Raw genomic sequence first — 17,922 nt, forward strand, 5'->3', positions numbered from 1 at the left:
GGTTGAGGACTGTCTTTTCACATTAAGACACACTAATCACTCTGGGTCAATGAGGAAAACGGCTCGGTCTCCGTTGTTGCACCAAGGTTTGAACTTTTTAAATTCTGTGATTCATCCATCAACTGCAGCTTTACAGTAATATGCAGCAGACTTTGCAAAAATTAAATTTTAGTGCATTTGAGGGTAATAAACCTCTTTATTCATTGGTCTTTATCCTATGTTCATTTCTGTCTCATTACAGGGTGCTGCGAGCCGCTATTAAGCAGCCCATCCATCACCACCCAGGAATAGGGTCTAAAAGGTTAACGGGAATGGATGTTCTGGAAATTCTAGTGATGAATGGCACGAGCATACTGGAATTCACCTTAGAATTCAAGCCTAGTATTCATCATCTAAAAAAATGTCGGGTTTTGTGCCCCGGCTGGCTGCTTTTTCCTTTTGACTGGACCACTTGAGGACCACTATGGTCATGGGAAATGGCAACGCAATATATTAGCTTGTCTTTATGTTGTTGCACCGGCAATATAGATACACAACATTGGAAGAGCTTTTCTAACATATTGGAGGGGGGACAGGCTGAAAATCTATTGCACGCTATAGCAGTGGGATAATGTAACAGCATAAAACACCTTTAGATTGAATTGCTACTGCAGGAACAGATCTTCATACTGTGGCTATGCGATGGAGGAGGGACGTGCTTGTGCATGCTCACATGGACACTGTGCACGTGAATGCTGCCTAGAAGCACTTAGACCCCCAGCTGGACGCTTTATCACAGAATCCGCCATGATTAGGATGAATTAAAGCAGGCCGCTTTTGGCTCGCTAATTGCTTTTCATGACAAGTTCAAGCAGATAGTTAGAGGAGATATTTCGGAGGATACGGACCTCTGAGTGAAAACAGTAGCGACAATTAAGCCGGAAGAGGCTGCCCAACGTTGTGGTGTAGATGGAGTGTCGCAAAAATGTATAATCTGCTTCTTTTTATTTTTTTATTCTAGAGTCCAAAATTCCGAAGCTGAGAAATGACTGAAAACCATTGGGTGAGCAATAGCATCTGCGCTTGGGTTGCATCATCTGACAGTTGGGGGTGATTTCCTGCCACAGCAATCAGAATACTTACGAAGAGACAAACATGTATGTGGGATGTGCATCTTGTAAACAAGCTCAATAGTAAAGTGTTGAAACTCGAGCATCCAGGCGTCAATCTTCTTATGACAAAACAAAAAAACGAAACAGCGATAAGTGTGCTTAGAGTTTGTTTTTCCTGCTGTTGGAATATTACAACACCTGCGTGAATGTGATTGACAAGTACAACAAGCAGATGACATACGTACATGAAACCGGCATGAGCAATCCGATATCGCCGATGGTTAGGAAAGTGTTCAAGGAGCATAGAAACTTTTTTTTTGTGTGTGTGTGTGTCTGTGAGAGCAGCAAGTCAACTTTTGAAAAATACATAGGCCGATTAAAACTGCGGGGTGGAAACGGCCTCGTGAAAAGCTGCGCCTTCTTCCCAGTGGCTACATCGATGTCGAGCTTGTGAGAGCATCTCCCCGGGTTCCTCAGGTGTTTGTGCTCCTGCCCTGTCAATCATACAAAACGGTGCAGTAGGCAGGGCCGTGCCTGAGCTTCTCCGCCAATCCCTCCCGGAGTCTCTTCTATGACAACGTCTGGCCGTTGAGGCACTCCCGCCGCAAGCACTGCGCCGGCTTCCACCAGTCTCCGTTGTGGCAGCGGCAGATGGTGCAGTCGTCCACCTTCACTTCGATTCCGGCCGGGATGATCGTCGTTCCAGCGAAGCAATTTGGACCTGCCAGCGGGAGGGGAGACAAGACGGGGAAGAAGGAGTGAGAACAACACACACACACACAAAAAAATGGATGTGGCTCTCCTGAGGGCTTTCTCCTTTTTCGGAAGGGGGTGGTGAAGTGCGGCAGAGAGCTGCAGGGAGTTGGGCGAGTCGGAGCAGACGTGCAGATCTTTTGACGGCCATGCACCAATGGGCTTGTTTTTGCGACACTAAAGCGCTTTTGTTGCTCTCCCGTTCTCCCCAGACACGGAGCGCTTTGCATCCTAATGCGCTGCGAGCAGAGGAGCTGCCAGGCGCTGGCTCGGCAGCGCACGGAGGCTGGAGGACAGAGCGAGGCAGTAGGGAGGATGCTGTTGATCACTACGGTCTCTGTGAAAAGGCCACCGAACTCTTTAGTAATTCCTTACGTGATTTCTCTTCACACACGCACACAGAGCCCAATAAAGAACTCTGATTCATTTTGGCAGCTGGTTTATCCAAGAAACCCTGCAGGATTTACTGTCACCGATCCCTTTTTTGTTGATTCTCAGTTATTGTGTACCAGTGCAACACCTCATATGTATTTGATCCTCTCAGGATTCTGTGGATCTGTACTCGTGGAAAACTAAAACTGCTGCTACCTCTGATGACCCAATCTATTCGTTATTGGTAAACACCACATGGAATAATTCAATCTGATTTGTCCCCCCCCCCCACCGCCGCCCTGTGACAATTTGAAGTGATGTAAATCTCTGTCTACCTCTTGAGAGAGCGCGGCCAGGAGGTGCCAGGAATTCTTGCAAAATGTAATCATCTAGATGAAGCAATCAGCAGCTCAAGTGGTGTGACGGTGACTTTGCTCTCAGTATTCAGCACCGTAAAACTTGCTAGCTCCAAGACTGGACGAGGAGTCATAAAAAGCTTGTGTGTGTCATAATTCAGTAGGGTGAACGTCTTATTTTCATGGACGTCTTGGGTCACAGTGGATTTGCTTCAGTCCAGGCAAACTCAACTTGAGCTATGAAACCGTACGTGGACCAGAGGAGCCGCGCATCAAATTGACTAGTCGTGGTTTACCGGGACAGCGTTGTATTGTTATTAAATAGCGAAGGTCAGATCTTTTACCCAACTATTAATTAAAATGATCCATACCACGTTGAAAACTCAAGTAAGTTGTATTCAAACCTTCGATCTATAAAAGCATAATTACTAATATTTCCGTAAGGTTCCCAAGTAATTAATGATATTTTGAGATTATTACGGCAGCATTAATGTGTATGTTAGATTGTTCTGCTGTAGATGTCTCCATTTGGGCTTAAAAAGGTGGTTAAAATGACGTATGCTCATTTTTGCCACTTTAAATATTGTTACGTTATCAACAGCAAGGCTCCATATGTATAAGATCATACCGCTCTCCAGTGAGAATCATGCATCTCTATAAAGTCAAAAAACAGCCCTGTTCCTCCTGTAATGTGACAATGAGCTTTCCAGATGATCATCTTAAATAGGATTAGTGTTTAAGCAAATCTTCAAAAACAACACCTGGGGATGCACAGGATGGGTACGCAGATGTTTAACCTGACATGTAAGCTGGTTACCAAAGCTGTCAAACGAATGTGGTGCGGTAGAAATATAAATCATTCTGTTTCTACAGACGGGTCCTGTGCTCCTTTTGCACCCGATAAAAAGCCCTTTGATCGTGAGCTTAGAGGAGACACTGAAAACGTTTGCCGAGTCTTAACTTCCATCGATCTGCCTCCGGACAGCTGGCACAGGCTGCAGGACGGACTCCGCAGAGGTTGGCGGGGGAAGGGGACGACTGGTCGTGGCTGCCAAGCGTGATTGTTTATTGCCAGAGAGACTTTGGGCCACAAGGACACAGCTTCAGCTACCTGTTACCGTTGGGAGGGCACGCTGTCACCCATCTCAGCTGCTAATCGATTCATGGCCAATACGATTTCAGAGAAGTCGGGAAACGTTTGCCATGTGTCAAAGCCGTCCCAGTACATCATACTTCCCCTCATCTTCAGGAGGGAATGCATCTAAGCGCTCATTACGGCTCAAATGATTACAGCGCTTCCCGCTGAGGTGAGAAAATGCTTCCGTACAAACTCCTCTGCCGGATGTTTTTCATTCACAAAGAAATGGCAAGCTTCGCCAGTTTGAACGTCAGCCGGCTGTACTGTTTAAAAGTCCACGATTTGTCAGGCCGACAAGTAGGTGACTTGATACATTCAAAGGGAGATAATGCTGGCCATTTTTAGCCAACTTCAAGTTATCTTTTTCGTTTTGAGATTTATACGATTACATGCATCTCCTGATACGCTGCCTGGCCAAAAAAAACAGTATGGGCTCAAAGAATGAGGTCAGCTACCTGAATATACTGAATGAGCAGGTTATTCCATCAATGGATTTTTTCTTCCCTGATGGCACGAGCATGTTCCAAGATGACGATGCCAGGATTCATCGGGCTCAAATCGTGACAGAGCGGTTCAGGGAGCATGAGACATCATTTTCACACACGGATTGGCCACCAGAGTCCAGACCTTAACCCCATTGAGGATCTTTAGGATGTGCTGGTAAAGACTTTTTGCTACCATCCTCAATACAAGATCTTGGTGAGAAATTAATGCAACATGGAAAAACATCTTTCCATTGCAGAAGCTTATCGAAACAACGCCACAGCGAATGCGTGCTTTAATCAAAGCTAAAGGTGGTCCAACGAAATATTACGGTGTGTGACCTCTTTTTTTGGTGGCAACTTTTTTTGGGGCCAGGCAGTGTATATTTACAGTATATAATTCATGATAAGGACTGAATCAGTCAGACTCAATGAACGTGGATATTGTGCTGCCCTCTGCTCTCTATTGCTGTTTTCAGACTGTTTCAGAGTTCTGACAAAAAGCCTCCACAAACCTTGAAGACATTCGGAGATGAAGATTAATTAATTCAAAACCCACTAAATGAGCCTCCTCTGGTCCAACGCAGGTCTTTTAGCTGCGCTGGAACAGTTCTAATGCCGTCTCGGGAGCCATTTCAAAACTTGAAGCAAGCCCCTTGAAGCTCAAAGCTCTGCTGCCAGCATGGATAGAAGGCCTTGTTAAAAGCAGGGTCGGTAATCTCCAAAATCATTTTTTTTTAATATTTGCTAATTGCTTATTCCGTCTGGACAGTAATGAATAAATCAAAGACTCCGACAAAAAGGTCCTAAATCTGAACATTTATTGCACACTGATCACCGGAGTCTCCCACAAGCCCGTCGGCTCTGAGTACCAACAATGTTTGGGATTTTCTTTCATAATTGATAATTTGGGGAGTTGCTTTTGAGGGAGGACGCAAGGGGCAAGCTGTCTGTCTTCCAGACTTGGTTATCTTTTTCTTCCTAGGTTTGGAAATCTTTTGAACTGGTACTGCTGGGTGCTTTCATTTGAAGTTTTACCTAATGGGATTTGTTAAGCAGACGGCACAATCGCCGCACCAAACCATGGACGGTTGCTATTCATGTCCTTAGTCATATAATTGTTCCCTCTTTAGAAGACACGTTGACATTTTGAAAGGGTCGGCCTCATTCCACAAGATGACTTGAAACCAGTGACTTGCAGCAGGTGAAGACGACAAACGCATGACTGTCCTCCGCCGATTGCATGTCCATAAGCTGATGTCTTCCTTTCACAGCCCACCGCCCCTGCTCCCCCTCCCCGTCCCTTGGCCAAAAACAATGGGAGCTAAAGAGCGTTCTTCATTGTCCTCTCCGCACGGCCTTCAGCTCCCAAAGAGATTTAACTGGCTGCCAGAGCCTGACCACGCACCCTTGGGGAGCCGGGAAACGGCAGGCCTACCCTGAAATGCCAAGTGTGTCACTGTGCCCTGTCAGCCTGCGTTAGCTCTCTTCTAGCAGCTCCTGCCGCCTTGTTAGTGTGGCTGTTTGTGTGTGTGGGTGTGTGTGTGTGTGTGTGTGTGTGTGTGTGTGTGTGTGTGTGTGTGTGTGTGTGTGTGTTTTGAAACAAAAAAAGGGAGCAAGGGAGATGATGAAGAAATGAGTGAGAGGCTAAAACCAAATGCGGGTAGTTGTTGTGAAATAGCCTTTTAGCATCCGCCTCAAACAAAGTTCCTATTCTCACATTCATAGGTCAACCACTGCTGGAAAGGAAAATGGAAAAAATGATCGCAGGCCATTTATTTGAGCATATTTCAACAGGAATACTCATGAATAAATTTTCCATTTTGGGGTGGCACTCAACAAAATGAAGTGATTGAAGTAAATAAAGCATGCGGTGGTCATGAGAGGGCATCTTTAATTGTTCATCAGGTTTTTTCCATTAGAGTTCAGGAATACTTTCTCTGCCATGGTCTTTCATCTCTCAAATAATCTCAATCTTACATTTCAGCCAAATGACAAAATAGAGAATACAACATTGTATTGTTACAGAATTCGATATCAACCACAGGGGCTGTCTGGTGTCGGGCATTGCAGCTCGGCGCACATTGCAGTTGAACATTACCTGTACTTTGTTCATAAAGCACCATACGTCCCTCAGGATTGATGCTGGCCAAGAGAAATCTCCCACCTTGCTTTGTAAGTAGCCAGTGAACCATCGGAATCCTATAATTCTAATTTAGGAATTGGCTGTGTGTGACAAGGGCGTCGGGGTACTGGGAGATAAAAAAGCTCTCTGAGGGCCCATTAGTCCCTCCTGCCGCACCTTTAATCAATGGGCTAATGTTTACTCTGCTTAGTGTGTCATTTATAATTAAAACTAGTGCTGCTCATTAGCGTCCTCTGGGCCCATGGTAATAATTTTAATTCATAAAACATCAATTACATCCTCAACCTCTGAGGGCACTGCCACCAAATGGTGATACCACAGACAAACTTGCAGTCATCGATTGAATGAAAATGTAATGGCGGGTGGTGGAGGAGGAGGGGGGGGGGGCTGTATTCCAGTTGTTTACCGTTTTTACAGATGGGGCAGCATTGCTCCGGCTCGTAGACGGGGTTGACGCACTCTGGGACGGCGCAGTCCGACACCACGCAGTGCACCTCGTTATTTGGTTCGCAGCGGCACCATTCACAGGGTGACGGCTGTGGGAGGAGGGGGGAGGAGGGGGGAGACATCTGGGTTAGATGATTCAGTAAGTTTCAACCTTTCTCAGTTTGCACGCGGTTACTACCGGGTCAGCAGAATTAACGGCCCGCTCGTGTGCTGGTGCTTCCACAATTAAAAAAAAGATTCCCTTTGTATGCATCTCATACGGTCTTCATTAACAACGAGACAAGTTAATACATTATTCACAAAGCCAGTTTCATTAGGCTCAGTGTAGCTTAACAAACAGAGCCTGTAGCTGACTTTGAATAAAGTCACCAGAAATAACCAACAGGACCGTTGGAGTATTTCCGCTGCAGTCGGCCGCGGACCGCCTGGGGAAACCGTTGAGAGGCTCGTCTCCCCACCTCTGCAACATGTAAATCAGTGCTATGCAGCTCACTTGACTCTCTTATCTCTAGAAAGTCAGCCCACTGCAAAATGAACCGTAATGCAATTGCGTGCGGTGGAGAAATACAAATCTGGAAAGGTCAAGTGTTGATATTAGTTTTACTGCTCTCATCAAACATTCTTTAGAAGAAGAAGGTTCAACTTTTTATCATTGCACAGAATACAGGTACCGAGACAACGAAATGCTTCTCTGCATGTAACCCGTCCCACACAGTGGGAGCAGCGTGCTGCCGGAAAGGCAACAAGGGGATTGGCGTCTCGCTCAGGAAGCGTAGCCGGGGTTCAAACCAACAACCCTTCGTTTCCCAGCGCACCCACTCGACTCCATCCACCACGCATCTCTGCTCTGCGTCTGCTCCACCAGTAAGTCAGTGGTTACTGTACTAAGCTTTGAGGGTACATAGGTTTTACAATGCATGACACATTTGGTGAAAACTGTGAAAGCAGTAACTGAAATCAAACAAATGTCAAAATAAACTAATTCTGTTATTACAGGTTATTACAGATTGAATAAATAAAATAGATCATCATTTGGTGAGAGCTGTAGCTGTTCCCCCTTGTTTCCAATCTTTATGCTAAGCTAGGCTAGCCAGCTGCTGTCTCCAGCTACATATTTAGCACCACGAGATTGATAAGTCTTTAAGTCTCTCTCTCAATCTCTGAGGAGTAAAGGGAACAAGTATATAACCCAGACTGTTGTACTTTTTATAAAAGTCCTTTCTATGTTGGATGTCGTGCTGTGGAATTAATGTTTTCTGTCATTATGCCATCACCTATCCCAAAGTGCATTATTCCCAGACAGCTTTGAGACGGCCATATTTCCACCTGCTTCGAATGAATCGTACCAACAAGAACGCTTTCACCGTCCAGTCAAGTGTAATGATGAGAGGAAATGAAAGGGCCGTGCTAATAACATAATAAGTGATGCTTTAATGTGAAAGATTAGAAAGAAAGAGTAAAAATAAAACCGCTAAACATACGGATATTTTCACAGAACAAAACTGTAAAAAAAAGTGCAGAAGCATTGTTGTAAAAACAATCTAAAAAAACATTGTTCTGTGTCTCTGATTTAAATGTTTCACCCTGAGGATAGATTTGATCTGCCTATCCATTGTGCATGTTGTATATTTTAGAGCTCCTACTCGTCGATGTTCAACATGCCTTTCCTCTTTCAAGTGTAGCTGCGAGGAAATGATGAAAGCTTTTAAGCAAGACACACAAAGATCCCAACTTCTATAATTCAACCCTCTTATCAGAAATTCATGTCAGAAATTCTTCTCACATCGTACCCGCACATGTAGCAGTGCGCTCATGTAAATAAACCAAAAGTATTTCTCTTCAGCAAAGTTAAACATTCTTACAGTTATCTTCTCCGCCGTCAGATTGAGCAGTCATACAGAAATACACCAATTACACAGCAAGATGTTGTCTCATACATATGGAAGACGGAGCGCATTTTGCCAACCCGACAGACTTGATCTGTGGGGGCCGGGGAGGCGGACTCGGGGTCAGCAGTCACGCTGTGTCTGACGCTTCTCGCTGCAAGATGTCACGGCTGCATTTCAGGTTTATGTTTCTGTGTGTTTCTCCAGCCGGAAGGTTCCGCTTTGCCTCGGCACCGGTAATTGAATGTATGAAGCTCAGTTGGCTCTGTTGTCCATAAGTGTTCTGGGTTTAGTGAGGATGCCATGATTTGACCTTGGGTAAAACATAAAATCGACAACATCTTAAGTAAGTCAGAATTGTGTTGGGTAGTAATACATTTGTCTCACCGGTGATTTAAAGCAACAGCGGTTTGCACCAATGAGCTTCATCCTCTGTGTTTACAATTGTTTAAATGAAGGTTCAATCCCACTACGTGTAAAAAATGAGACCCTATTTTAAGAATGGGATGAATTATTTAGATGTCAGTCAATAAAACACAGATGTGGGAAGCATTCTAAGATTGCCCCAAAGGTCTTTCCACTCACGTTCGTATTGTGTAGGGCCTCCGCACTGAACTAGGCCACGTATTTTCAGCCCATATGAAAAATACAAAACCATATCTGTCTATGAACTACTCTGTACACATCTAAACAATATCCGAAGAGCAAGTGAACAACTAACAACAAAGTCTGAAACTCCAGTGTAGACAAACTGCTTATTACGGCTGATGAGATGTTGGAAACTAAAACCAGAGTGCAGCAGAGTTCTGGAAGCCACCAACACAAAGCAGATCTTAAATGTCAAAAGGGCCTAGTGAGGACAGAAATGAGAGTGGCTGTACATGGAGGAGTCAAACAGACTCGTGCAGACATTCAGAAACCTGCATGTTGTTACTGAAACAAAACGATTGGAAGGACCAAGTTCCTCATGTACTTTGTGAATTCAATATATGATCATTGCAAGGATACAACTTAAAACCATGATAGTAGTGTCCATGGAAACTCCTCCATTACAAAAGCAGCATGACAAGGACGAACACAAACACGTGCAATAGTCTCTTGGTGAAGAAATAGACACAACAGCATTCACTGTGGATGGTTGATTACATGTTAGTTTACAGTATCTGATTATTGGTAAAAGCACAGCGGTATCATGAATTCACTCCAGTGTGGAGATAATTAGTACAGTGGACGCTTCTAAGAGTCCAGCTCATTCCAGCTCTGAGAAATATTTGATGCGCGGCAAACACATAGAGACGTTTCTCTAAAACGTAACAATGGAAACAATCGGACACACTTTGACTGCAGTCTGCATCTGGCACGGATACAGTTTTCCTTTACCCCCATAAGAGATATTACTATCTTTAGAAGATAAAGAAGAAATCATATATCCATCCTTAAAATACACGTTAGGGATGCATCACTAAGCTGCAGCATTTCCTGCTTGTTTTTCCAAGTGAGTGTATTATCTGAAAAAGTGCCTGTTGGGGATCTGCAGGGATGAAGTGATTTAAACTCAACATGAGGAATGATTTATGTGGTTTGTGGCAGTGCATTCATTTCATTTTTTTAAATGAATGTGATCTAGAAATAATAATTTAAAAATACTTAATTAACCAAAGAATAACTATTGCTTATGATGTTATGGAGTCTGTTTATGCCAACTAAGTAAATCCAATAAACCTTATCGGTACATGGGAGTGTAACGTGTGGATTTTTAGGGTGATTTTTTCATTAGATGAATGGATGTTTAACTGTTAATTTTACAAATGTAATACTCATTTTGTCAGATGGATTTTTTCAAAGTGTTACATTTATTTTATAATATGAACAGATGTGTTGCCTTCTATGCATTATCTGAATAAACAGGTACAACACATCTGAACTATTTTCTTCAAAATGCCTATTTTCATATGTGTTGCACATACAATCTGGATATTAAAGTAAGCTGTGAGTCAGCTATAGTGGAGATACATATATTACAATGTATGTTAAAAATGTATGTTGTTTTTAACAAGTATGTTAAAAATGTTGTATTTCATAAGTCTGTTAACGATGTGCTTTGAAAGACACAAACTACTCCATATACAATGAAATGATTCCTTCAACTACGCCTGGTGCTTTCAGTGCATCCTTTTGTGTTTGGTCGACCGTGAAGAGGATCAGTCACGCTTTAGCCCAGACTCACAAAAGAAAATGGAGCACCAGCACTGAACTAAGACGTGCTTGCCAGATGTTTTGGTGAAGAAAAGTCTCTTGTTGTCCCTGTCTTATTGGCTGTGTATCAGACCGAATCAGCTGGCCTGCTTTTCGTACCCACTCTGAGACTGAGCGAGGGTGGGGGGGGGGGGGGGGGGGGGGGGGTGAAGAGTGAAATAACAGTTAAAGTTAAAAACGCCTTTAGAAACTCGTTTCCGGGAGCCGAGAAGTTTTTTGAAAATTATTTTCATCCCAATTGTTTTTATTCAATCATATCTCATAATTAGGTCCCTTGTTGCCTCTGGCAAATTTGATTTGAAAAAAACCTATTTGGGCAACAGCTTTTATGGTTGTTTTGTCTCAAAGGTGTCACTGCTGAAAAGCACAGTCACTAATTACTGTTGTGTGCAATGTGCCGGTCGCTTTGAGTGTGCGTTTGTGTTCAATTCACTGCTGTGAATGTCTGCACATGCGCTTTCACAGCAGTAATTACGATACAGCGAGTTCCGCAAAGACTTTGGTTGTGTTGAGAGAACAATGAAATGTCACGTGAAGCAGACGAATCATGAAATGAAAGTGACTCAATATTTAATCCCCCCCTCAGTAGTCGGCATTAACTGCACTGCACTGGATAGATTAGTACCAGTCTCATCGGGATTTAAGGAAAGGTGAGTAGACATAAAGTATAAAGCCTGCCAGTTTTACCATTTCGTTTTACTCTGCATCCCTTCCCCTGGATGCACGGGATTGTTCACATTTGAGTTCACATCCCAGCCCTAGCCTGACGATCTGGGATCTGAACTCACCCTATAGCTCCTGGTTCTTGATTGCAGCTGCGCTGGGGACAATGGGACGCCGGCAGCCATGCTGGGCGGACTGGTCCCTTCCTCATCTGATGGGGAACCCTGGAGGTGAAACACCTACTAAGGTTGAGTGGCATGACGCTCTCACGGTGCAACATAGCAAAAGAAGTAGCAAAATACACCCACTGGTAGTTAATCTATCTATTAAATACCGTGCTGCTAAATATAAATACTAAAATTGGCTGGAGTCCCAAACTCAGAGCTTTAATGCAGCAGCAAACAGCTATTTGTTATGTAAAGATGTCGTGGAGTTACGGCGTTCTGAGCGGAAAATGAAGTCCGGCTCGATCCGTGTTTTGTGATCAGAGGTTCTCCGGGTTTCGTTAACGTATCGGGCCGTACTACTCACCTGTCAGTCAGATTGCTGATGCGTGAGTTATACCAGCATTCGATTCAACAAATGACAGGCTGACATTTCACTGCGGTCAGCTACTTTGTGATGAATGAATGCCCGCCACCACCAGCACGACAACGACTCTACTTGCATGGGACTTAATGACCGACGTATTCCAGGATGGAATTTCCAGCTTAATGAACCGAATGAATAGAAATATATTAAGTGTTGGATGATGGCCAAGCAATGTGTACTTTAATTATTCATCCCAAAAGCCCGAAAAAAATAAACGTTTGTGTTCCTCCATCATCTGCAACTTAATATAAATAAATACATATGCAGAATCTACCACAGGCACCGCAAAGAAAATGCCGACTAGGCCCACAGCAAAGGTTACCCCGTTATCATCTTTAAATAGGACACTGACAGCCTGTGATTGCCTTCCAACGGGTTAGAGTTTTCATGTCCTTAATAAGGAAACCTCAACCGCACAGGATGTCATATTTTAGAGTTACTTGTGGTATTTGATAGGAGAGGCTGATCCTCACCGATTTGCTCGCCCCCTAATTTTGTTACGTACTAAATACTCAATAGGCCAATGAGAACAAAATAATTATTTTTTTCTCTCCTTCAAGTACAAAGAATGTCCTTCCTCTCTGGGCCCTCCAGTTAAGGTGATCTGCACTATTGATGGACCTGATCTCCCACCAAACTGCAAGGATTATGCACTCAAAGTGGCCCTTACACAATCTGTGGGCTTGCATCCCAATGCAGGACTGAGCTTGACGCTGTCTGATGTGCAAACACACCAGTCGGTGCCCACTCCCACCTTATGAACAGCACCGCTGCAGTATGTCACCGCCATGCAGATCTGCATAGCTATATGCTATGGACACATCTAACCATTATCTTCACTCTCAATTAATTGATTTTTAATTTGAATCCATACACAACAGCATATATTAATTGTTCAAAGATGGATAATATCTACACGTGATGGCTCAAACAACCACCTTTACTGTGAAAGAGTTTGCTTGAGGCGACAACAATCACAGACTCTGCGGGTCCTTTTAGCTCTACGGAATATCTTAGAAATATGTATTTTCAGCTTTTCAGTTTGAGTTTTAGGCTTGACAACTTTTAGCTTAACACAGGGGTTCATGGGAATCAAGCTGTTAAATCAAGTGACTGCTTCTTCTGCAACGCTAGAATGCAAAGTTAGCAACTAGTTTCGCAGCATTTAGCAGCTAAAGGAACAAATATTTCCCAAGAGGGCTGGAAGAGACCAAAAGCAGAGCAAAAAGAGATGCAGGCTATCTGGAGGAAAGACATTTGAATGCCTCACATTCACCACTAGGGGTGATAATATGTTGAGTTTATATCTTGCTCTGGATCAGTAAATGAGAAGCAAAAAATCCTTATGTTATAGTTCTGAAGACCTTAACCATACCACAATGAGATGCTACTTATATAAACTTTGTAACTACAGTGTCCAATAATAAAATATAGGCATTGAATGTTTTCCAGATAAGACCATGAAGGTTAGTTCCTGATAATTTCTTTCAATGCATTTTTTTGCAATGTTATTGCTAAATAACGAAATAATTACATTATTTCTGTCTTATATATCTTTCTGGGTGCATAAAATATTTACGCTCTCACATCTCAGAAGAAGCCGTAGAAGAGTTAGAGCTCAGAATTGTTATCTGGGTTTACTGCAAATTGTAATATGCAAATTGCATACATTTGCCTATAATTACAGACCAATGTTGCATACATGTATGAATAAGAGGTCTTCTCATTAATTGTAAATGTGCAATTGTTTATTCGGATTTGCATATTGTTTAATCTCTGGTATCTCTAGAGTGGATTGCAACAGTTGAACACTGCTAATCTTCCACAGTCTATGATAGTTAATGTTGAAACGGATGTGAAAAGCTTACTTTCAAGAATTAATCTAGTTCTCAAGTGCCTATCATGTGAGCTGGCTGCACAAAATAGATGATTGAAAAACAGAAATCCTTCCTACTTCTGAATATGAGGACCCATTAGTCACCAAGCTGTTTTTTTAAACTAATTAACTGTTTAAAATTCCAAAAATCTACAAAGATATTGGCCATGCCACCATTCTACCAGTTGGTTGTCTCAAATGTTGGGATCACTAGATAAAGGTCATGGAATGGAAATCCAGAAAAAGGTGACAATCATTTGGGTGGGAAAGACTTCAACAAAGGTAGATTTGGAAGACACAACTACAATGGAAACATGACGGAATACCTTGTTGAAAAATAGAGCAAAACAACGGTTTGCAAAGCATTGCTTCATATGACATTCAAATCATTTGTGAGGAATATGAATGAGTTTTCAGGCGGAGCAGCAACAATTTAAATGCAGCCCTTTTTTGTCATTTAATCAGGCAAAACTGTCACCCTCGATAGCAACCCATCAGACACTGTTCTAGAAACTTTGTTTCACATGAGGACAGACGAGGAAACTGAATCAGCTAGCAATGGCCGAGTGTCCAAAAACCAAAGCACCAAATACTCCGGTAGCATCTGTCAGATTAGTAATGCTGGGTGAATGTTCCGTTGATGGTGCAGGGGGGAGGCGATGACATCACTCTGGGAGTCAGCCATCTTTGTGCCCTTGGTCAATAAACACGTTTTCATCATACTTTTACTGTCCACCAAACGGTGTACTCACACTTCACAAACCCAAACCCAAACAACAGAACACCACTATGTTTTAACTCTAAACACCATTAAAGTCTATTGCTGTCCACAATTCGCAAGACCAAAAGTATGTGTGTGGGTGTGTGCGGTCAACCACCATTAATATTCTCTCCTCTCCATGAGATTTAGATGGACGGCAGAATGTTTTGTTTTGTTTGAATGAATTAACGTACAGTGTTTGAAAAGGCAATGTAGGTCTAGTTAGGGCTCTTCACGTAACTGTTTATGACACGTGTCAACAAACGTCTCTGTAAGAAAGATGGTTTCTTTTGTGGCATCTAGGAGATGACGTGACCGAATGAATCAACCTGGCAAGATGGCACCAACTCATCAAGCATCAGTTGGCCACTATAGCCCTCAAATGAGTCTAAACATAAAACTGTATGGCAACTTTAGTCAAATGCTCCAATTTTGCTCTAGTTTTTCCAGTTGGCAGCCGTGCAGCGGCTGTTTCACTGTTTCCAGCAGAAAACCAGATCTTACCTTAAATTCTTGCAGTATTTTGTACGTCTTTCCCCGGTACTCGCAAAAGTTTTTCACTTCCTTGCACTCGGGGCAGCAGCCGTTGTGCTCCACTTTGGTGCACTTGGGGTGCAGCTTGGGGCACTCGGGCTGGTCGCACACCGGCCCGTCCTCCGTGCACACGCACGGACAGTTCGAGTGTCCCGGGTAGAAGCGCTCCCCGAGTTTGTAGACGAAGCCACTGTCATCCACGCATCCTTTCCCCCGGTAGTCGTCGAAGACGATGTTGTCGCTGGCGGTCCGCTCCGCCTCGTCCGCCGTGTAATCCTCGGGGTTACCGACCGAGGCCGGAGATGCGTTGCCCGGGGCCAGCAGGAGGATGAAGGCGGCCCAGAGGAGAGGGCCCATCCTTCGCCGCGACATTGACATCCACATCCACGCTCAACAAAATTGTGTTGATGTCATCCCTAGGCTCCTGGTATCCTCTCCAGATCCGTCCTATGCTTCATTATTCTTATCATCATCATCATCATCATCACTTGAGGAAATGGGCTGCAGTGGAAGAAATGAGAGATGATAGAATGGCAGATGATTCCACTGATATTGTTTTACACATTCTCATATACGAGCCAACGTCACATTTAGGATATCCGGTTCATTTGTACTCAGAAGCATTTTTTGTCACTATAGGGATCATTTCCGTTTCTCTTTTCATATCTCTCTCTCTCGCTTTCAATATTCTTCATTATTCTTCATGCAAAAGCTCAGCAATAACCAAACATCAAAGGAAAGGTTACAACATCTGAATTGGGTGGAGTGGACTCCTCACAGTCCTCTTGTCCATCTTTAATACAACAGCAACCTATCAGCTATCTGTATACAACTGGAGACTCGAGGAGAGCGGCCATAGACAACAGGTTGTTATATTAGTCTATTTGCTTTGAAGCCAATTATTAACCAAATGACTATTCTGACTGCGGACTAGCACCAATCTGCCCCCACTTAATCAGCCATGCAACATGCAAATGTCCCGAATCATGAATGCGCAAAGATTTAACAAAATGCATCACACCATCGGAAGGAGACAAACACAGAGCAAAATCCAGATTAAAATAATGTTTTGGAATCGCTTGCTCTAAAAAATACTGCATGTCTCGACGGATCAATCGAAATGCCATTGACAACAGGGATGCACATCATACGACACAGAACTCACCGCGTTCAAATAGCTTGATATCCAGTGTGAAGCCAGACAGCCCTGCACACAGAGGGTTACAGCACATTAACGGTGGTCGCCTAGCCTATCGGAAACTTCACTTTATCCACAGGGTAAATCCCCCCCGCCCCGGACCCCTCACGACACTATCATCCTCCCTCACGGTCGTGATGATGGGTTTTTAAATAAAGCAATTAAACAGCAGCCGTGGTCCCCCCCCCCCTTTTCCAGTGGAAAGAAAACGATATCCGCGTAAAAGTAGGTCTGCTTCATGGTGATTCCCCCATCGGACTCACCTGTTTGAGACAAACTGTACGCGTCCAGCGGCATGCGGCACGGAGCGAGAGACAGACCGAGGAAAAACAGCCCGAAAAAAACAGAAACCCTCCGTTAGCGTTCCCTGAGAATCCGGAGTCAATTCAGTATTTCCCACCGACGCAGGTGAACGTTAGAGAGCTGCAGCGGCCGTGTTCTTGTTGCACACATCCAGCGGTTGCGCGAAACATCCCAGATCCAAAGGGGTGGAAGTTGGAGTAGGAAAAATTAAACCAAACGAGGTGGAAGCCAGTCATCGTTCGATGCGTGGCTCTCGGCGGAGGTCCGGTTCATCGTCGGGAGGTATAAGCTCCGACTTTCGGCACCTTGGAGAGCGACTCGGCTCCCGGTTGCTGCACAAGAGCAGACGGAGCGCCGCGTCCGCCTCCGTCACCCGCGGACACAGCTTCCAGCATCCAACCGCACGAGGACGACTCCGGCTGCACCTCCGCCCCCACCCCCCACCCCCTTCCGAAAGACAAGGGTCCCGCAAGAGTTAATAAAGGCTAAGAAGAAGAAAAAAATGAAGTGAAACGACGAGAGGAACGGTCAGTGGACGGAGAGGTGTGTGCGGCTGGAGGGAGTCACATAAACGCGCAGTGGCTTTTTGTGCACGGATGCACCTGGTTTTGGGTTATTATGCGCCTGTGCATACGTGTGTGCGTGTATATATTATGTATGTGTGTGTGTGTGCCAGGTGCCTTCACACACACACACACACACACACACACACACACACACACACACACACACACACACACACACACACACACACACACACACACATGACCTGCAGCATGTTCAGCTGAGTCACTCATTATCTGCAGCACAGTACAACCAATTTGTTTTCTACCATGAGGCAGCAAAAACAAAACAAAAAATGAAGTCTGACTTGTCAGCCCCTACATCAACAGAACAATACAATATTGCAAACATCAACTTTGTTGTGGTAGCTGCTTCAGGCACCCTGGCAGTACGAGCAGAGATAACCGAGTGAGATCCAAAACACTTTATTGTTTTTTGGTTTGTTATTGCCACAATGAACTACACACATCTTTTCAACCTTAACCTCATGGCCTGTCCTGTTAAAA

General features: G+C 44.0%; 1 protein-coding gene across 3 annotated transcripts; it reads right to left on the minus strand.

Moving 5' to 3' along the window:
- Positions 1–980: 980 nt before the first annotated feature.
- vwc2l (von Willebrand factor C domain containing 2 like) lies at positions 981–17,304 on the minus strand. 3 transcript variants are annotated; one of them, XM_078091331.1, is made up of 6 exons: positions 16,813–17,250; positions 16,517–16,558; positions 15,322–15,852; positions 11,716–11,814; positions 6,745–6,874; positions 981–1,812 (listed from the first exon to the last, which is right to left on the minus strand). In XM_078091331.1, the coding sequence occupies exons 3-6, from the start codon at positions 15,733–15,735 to the stop codon at positions 1,661–1,663; spliced, it is 795 nt and encodes a 264-aa protein (XP_077947457.1). In that variant the 5' UTR covers positions 15,736–15,852; positions 16,517–16,558; positions 16,813–17,250; the 3' UTR covers positions 981–1,660. The 3 variants fall into 3 exon arrangements, with proteins under 3 accessions (XP_077947457.1, XP_077947455.1, XP_077947456.1); XM_078091329.1 differs by lacking the exon at positions 11,716–11,814 and having other exon boundaries at positions 16,813–17,304; XM_078091330.1 differs by lacking the exons at positions 11,716–11,814; positions 16,517–16,558 and having other exon boundaries at positions 16,813–17,269.
- Positions 17,305–17,922: the final 618 nt, after the last annotated feature.

This window comes from Gasterosteus aculeatus, chromosome 16 (genome assembly GCF_964276395.1).
Source record: "Gasterosteus aculeatus chromosome 16, fGasAcu3.hap1.1, whole genome shotgun sequence".
NCBI classification, from domain to species: domain Eukaryota; kingdom Metazoa; phylum Chordata; class Actinopteri; order Perciformes; family Gasterosteidae; genus Gasterosteus; species Gasterosteus aculeatus.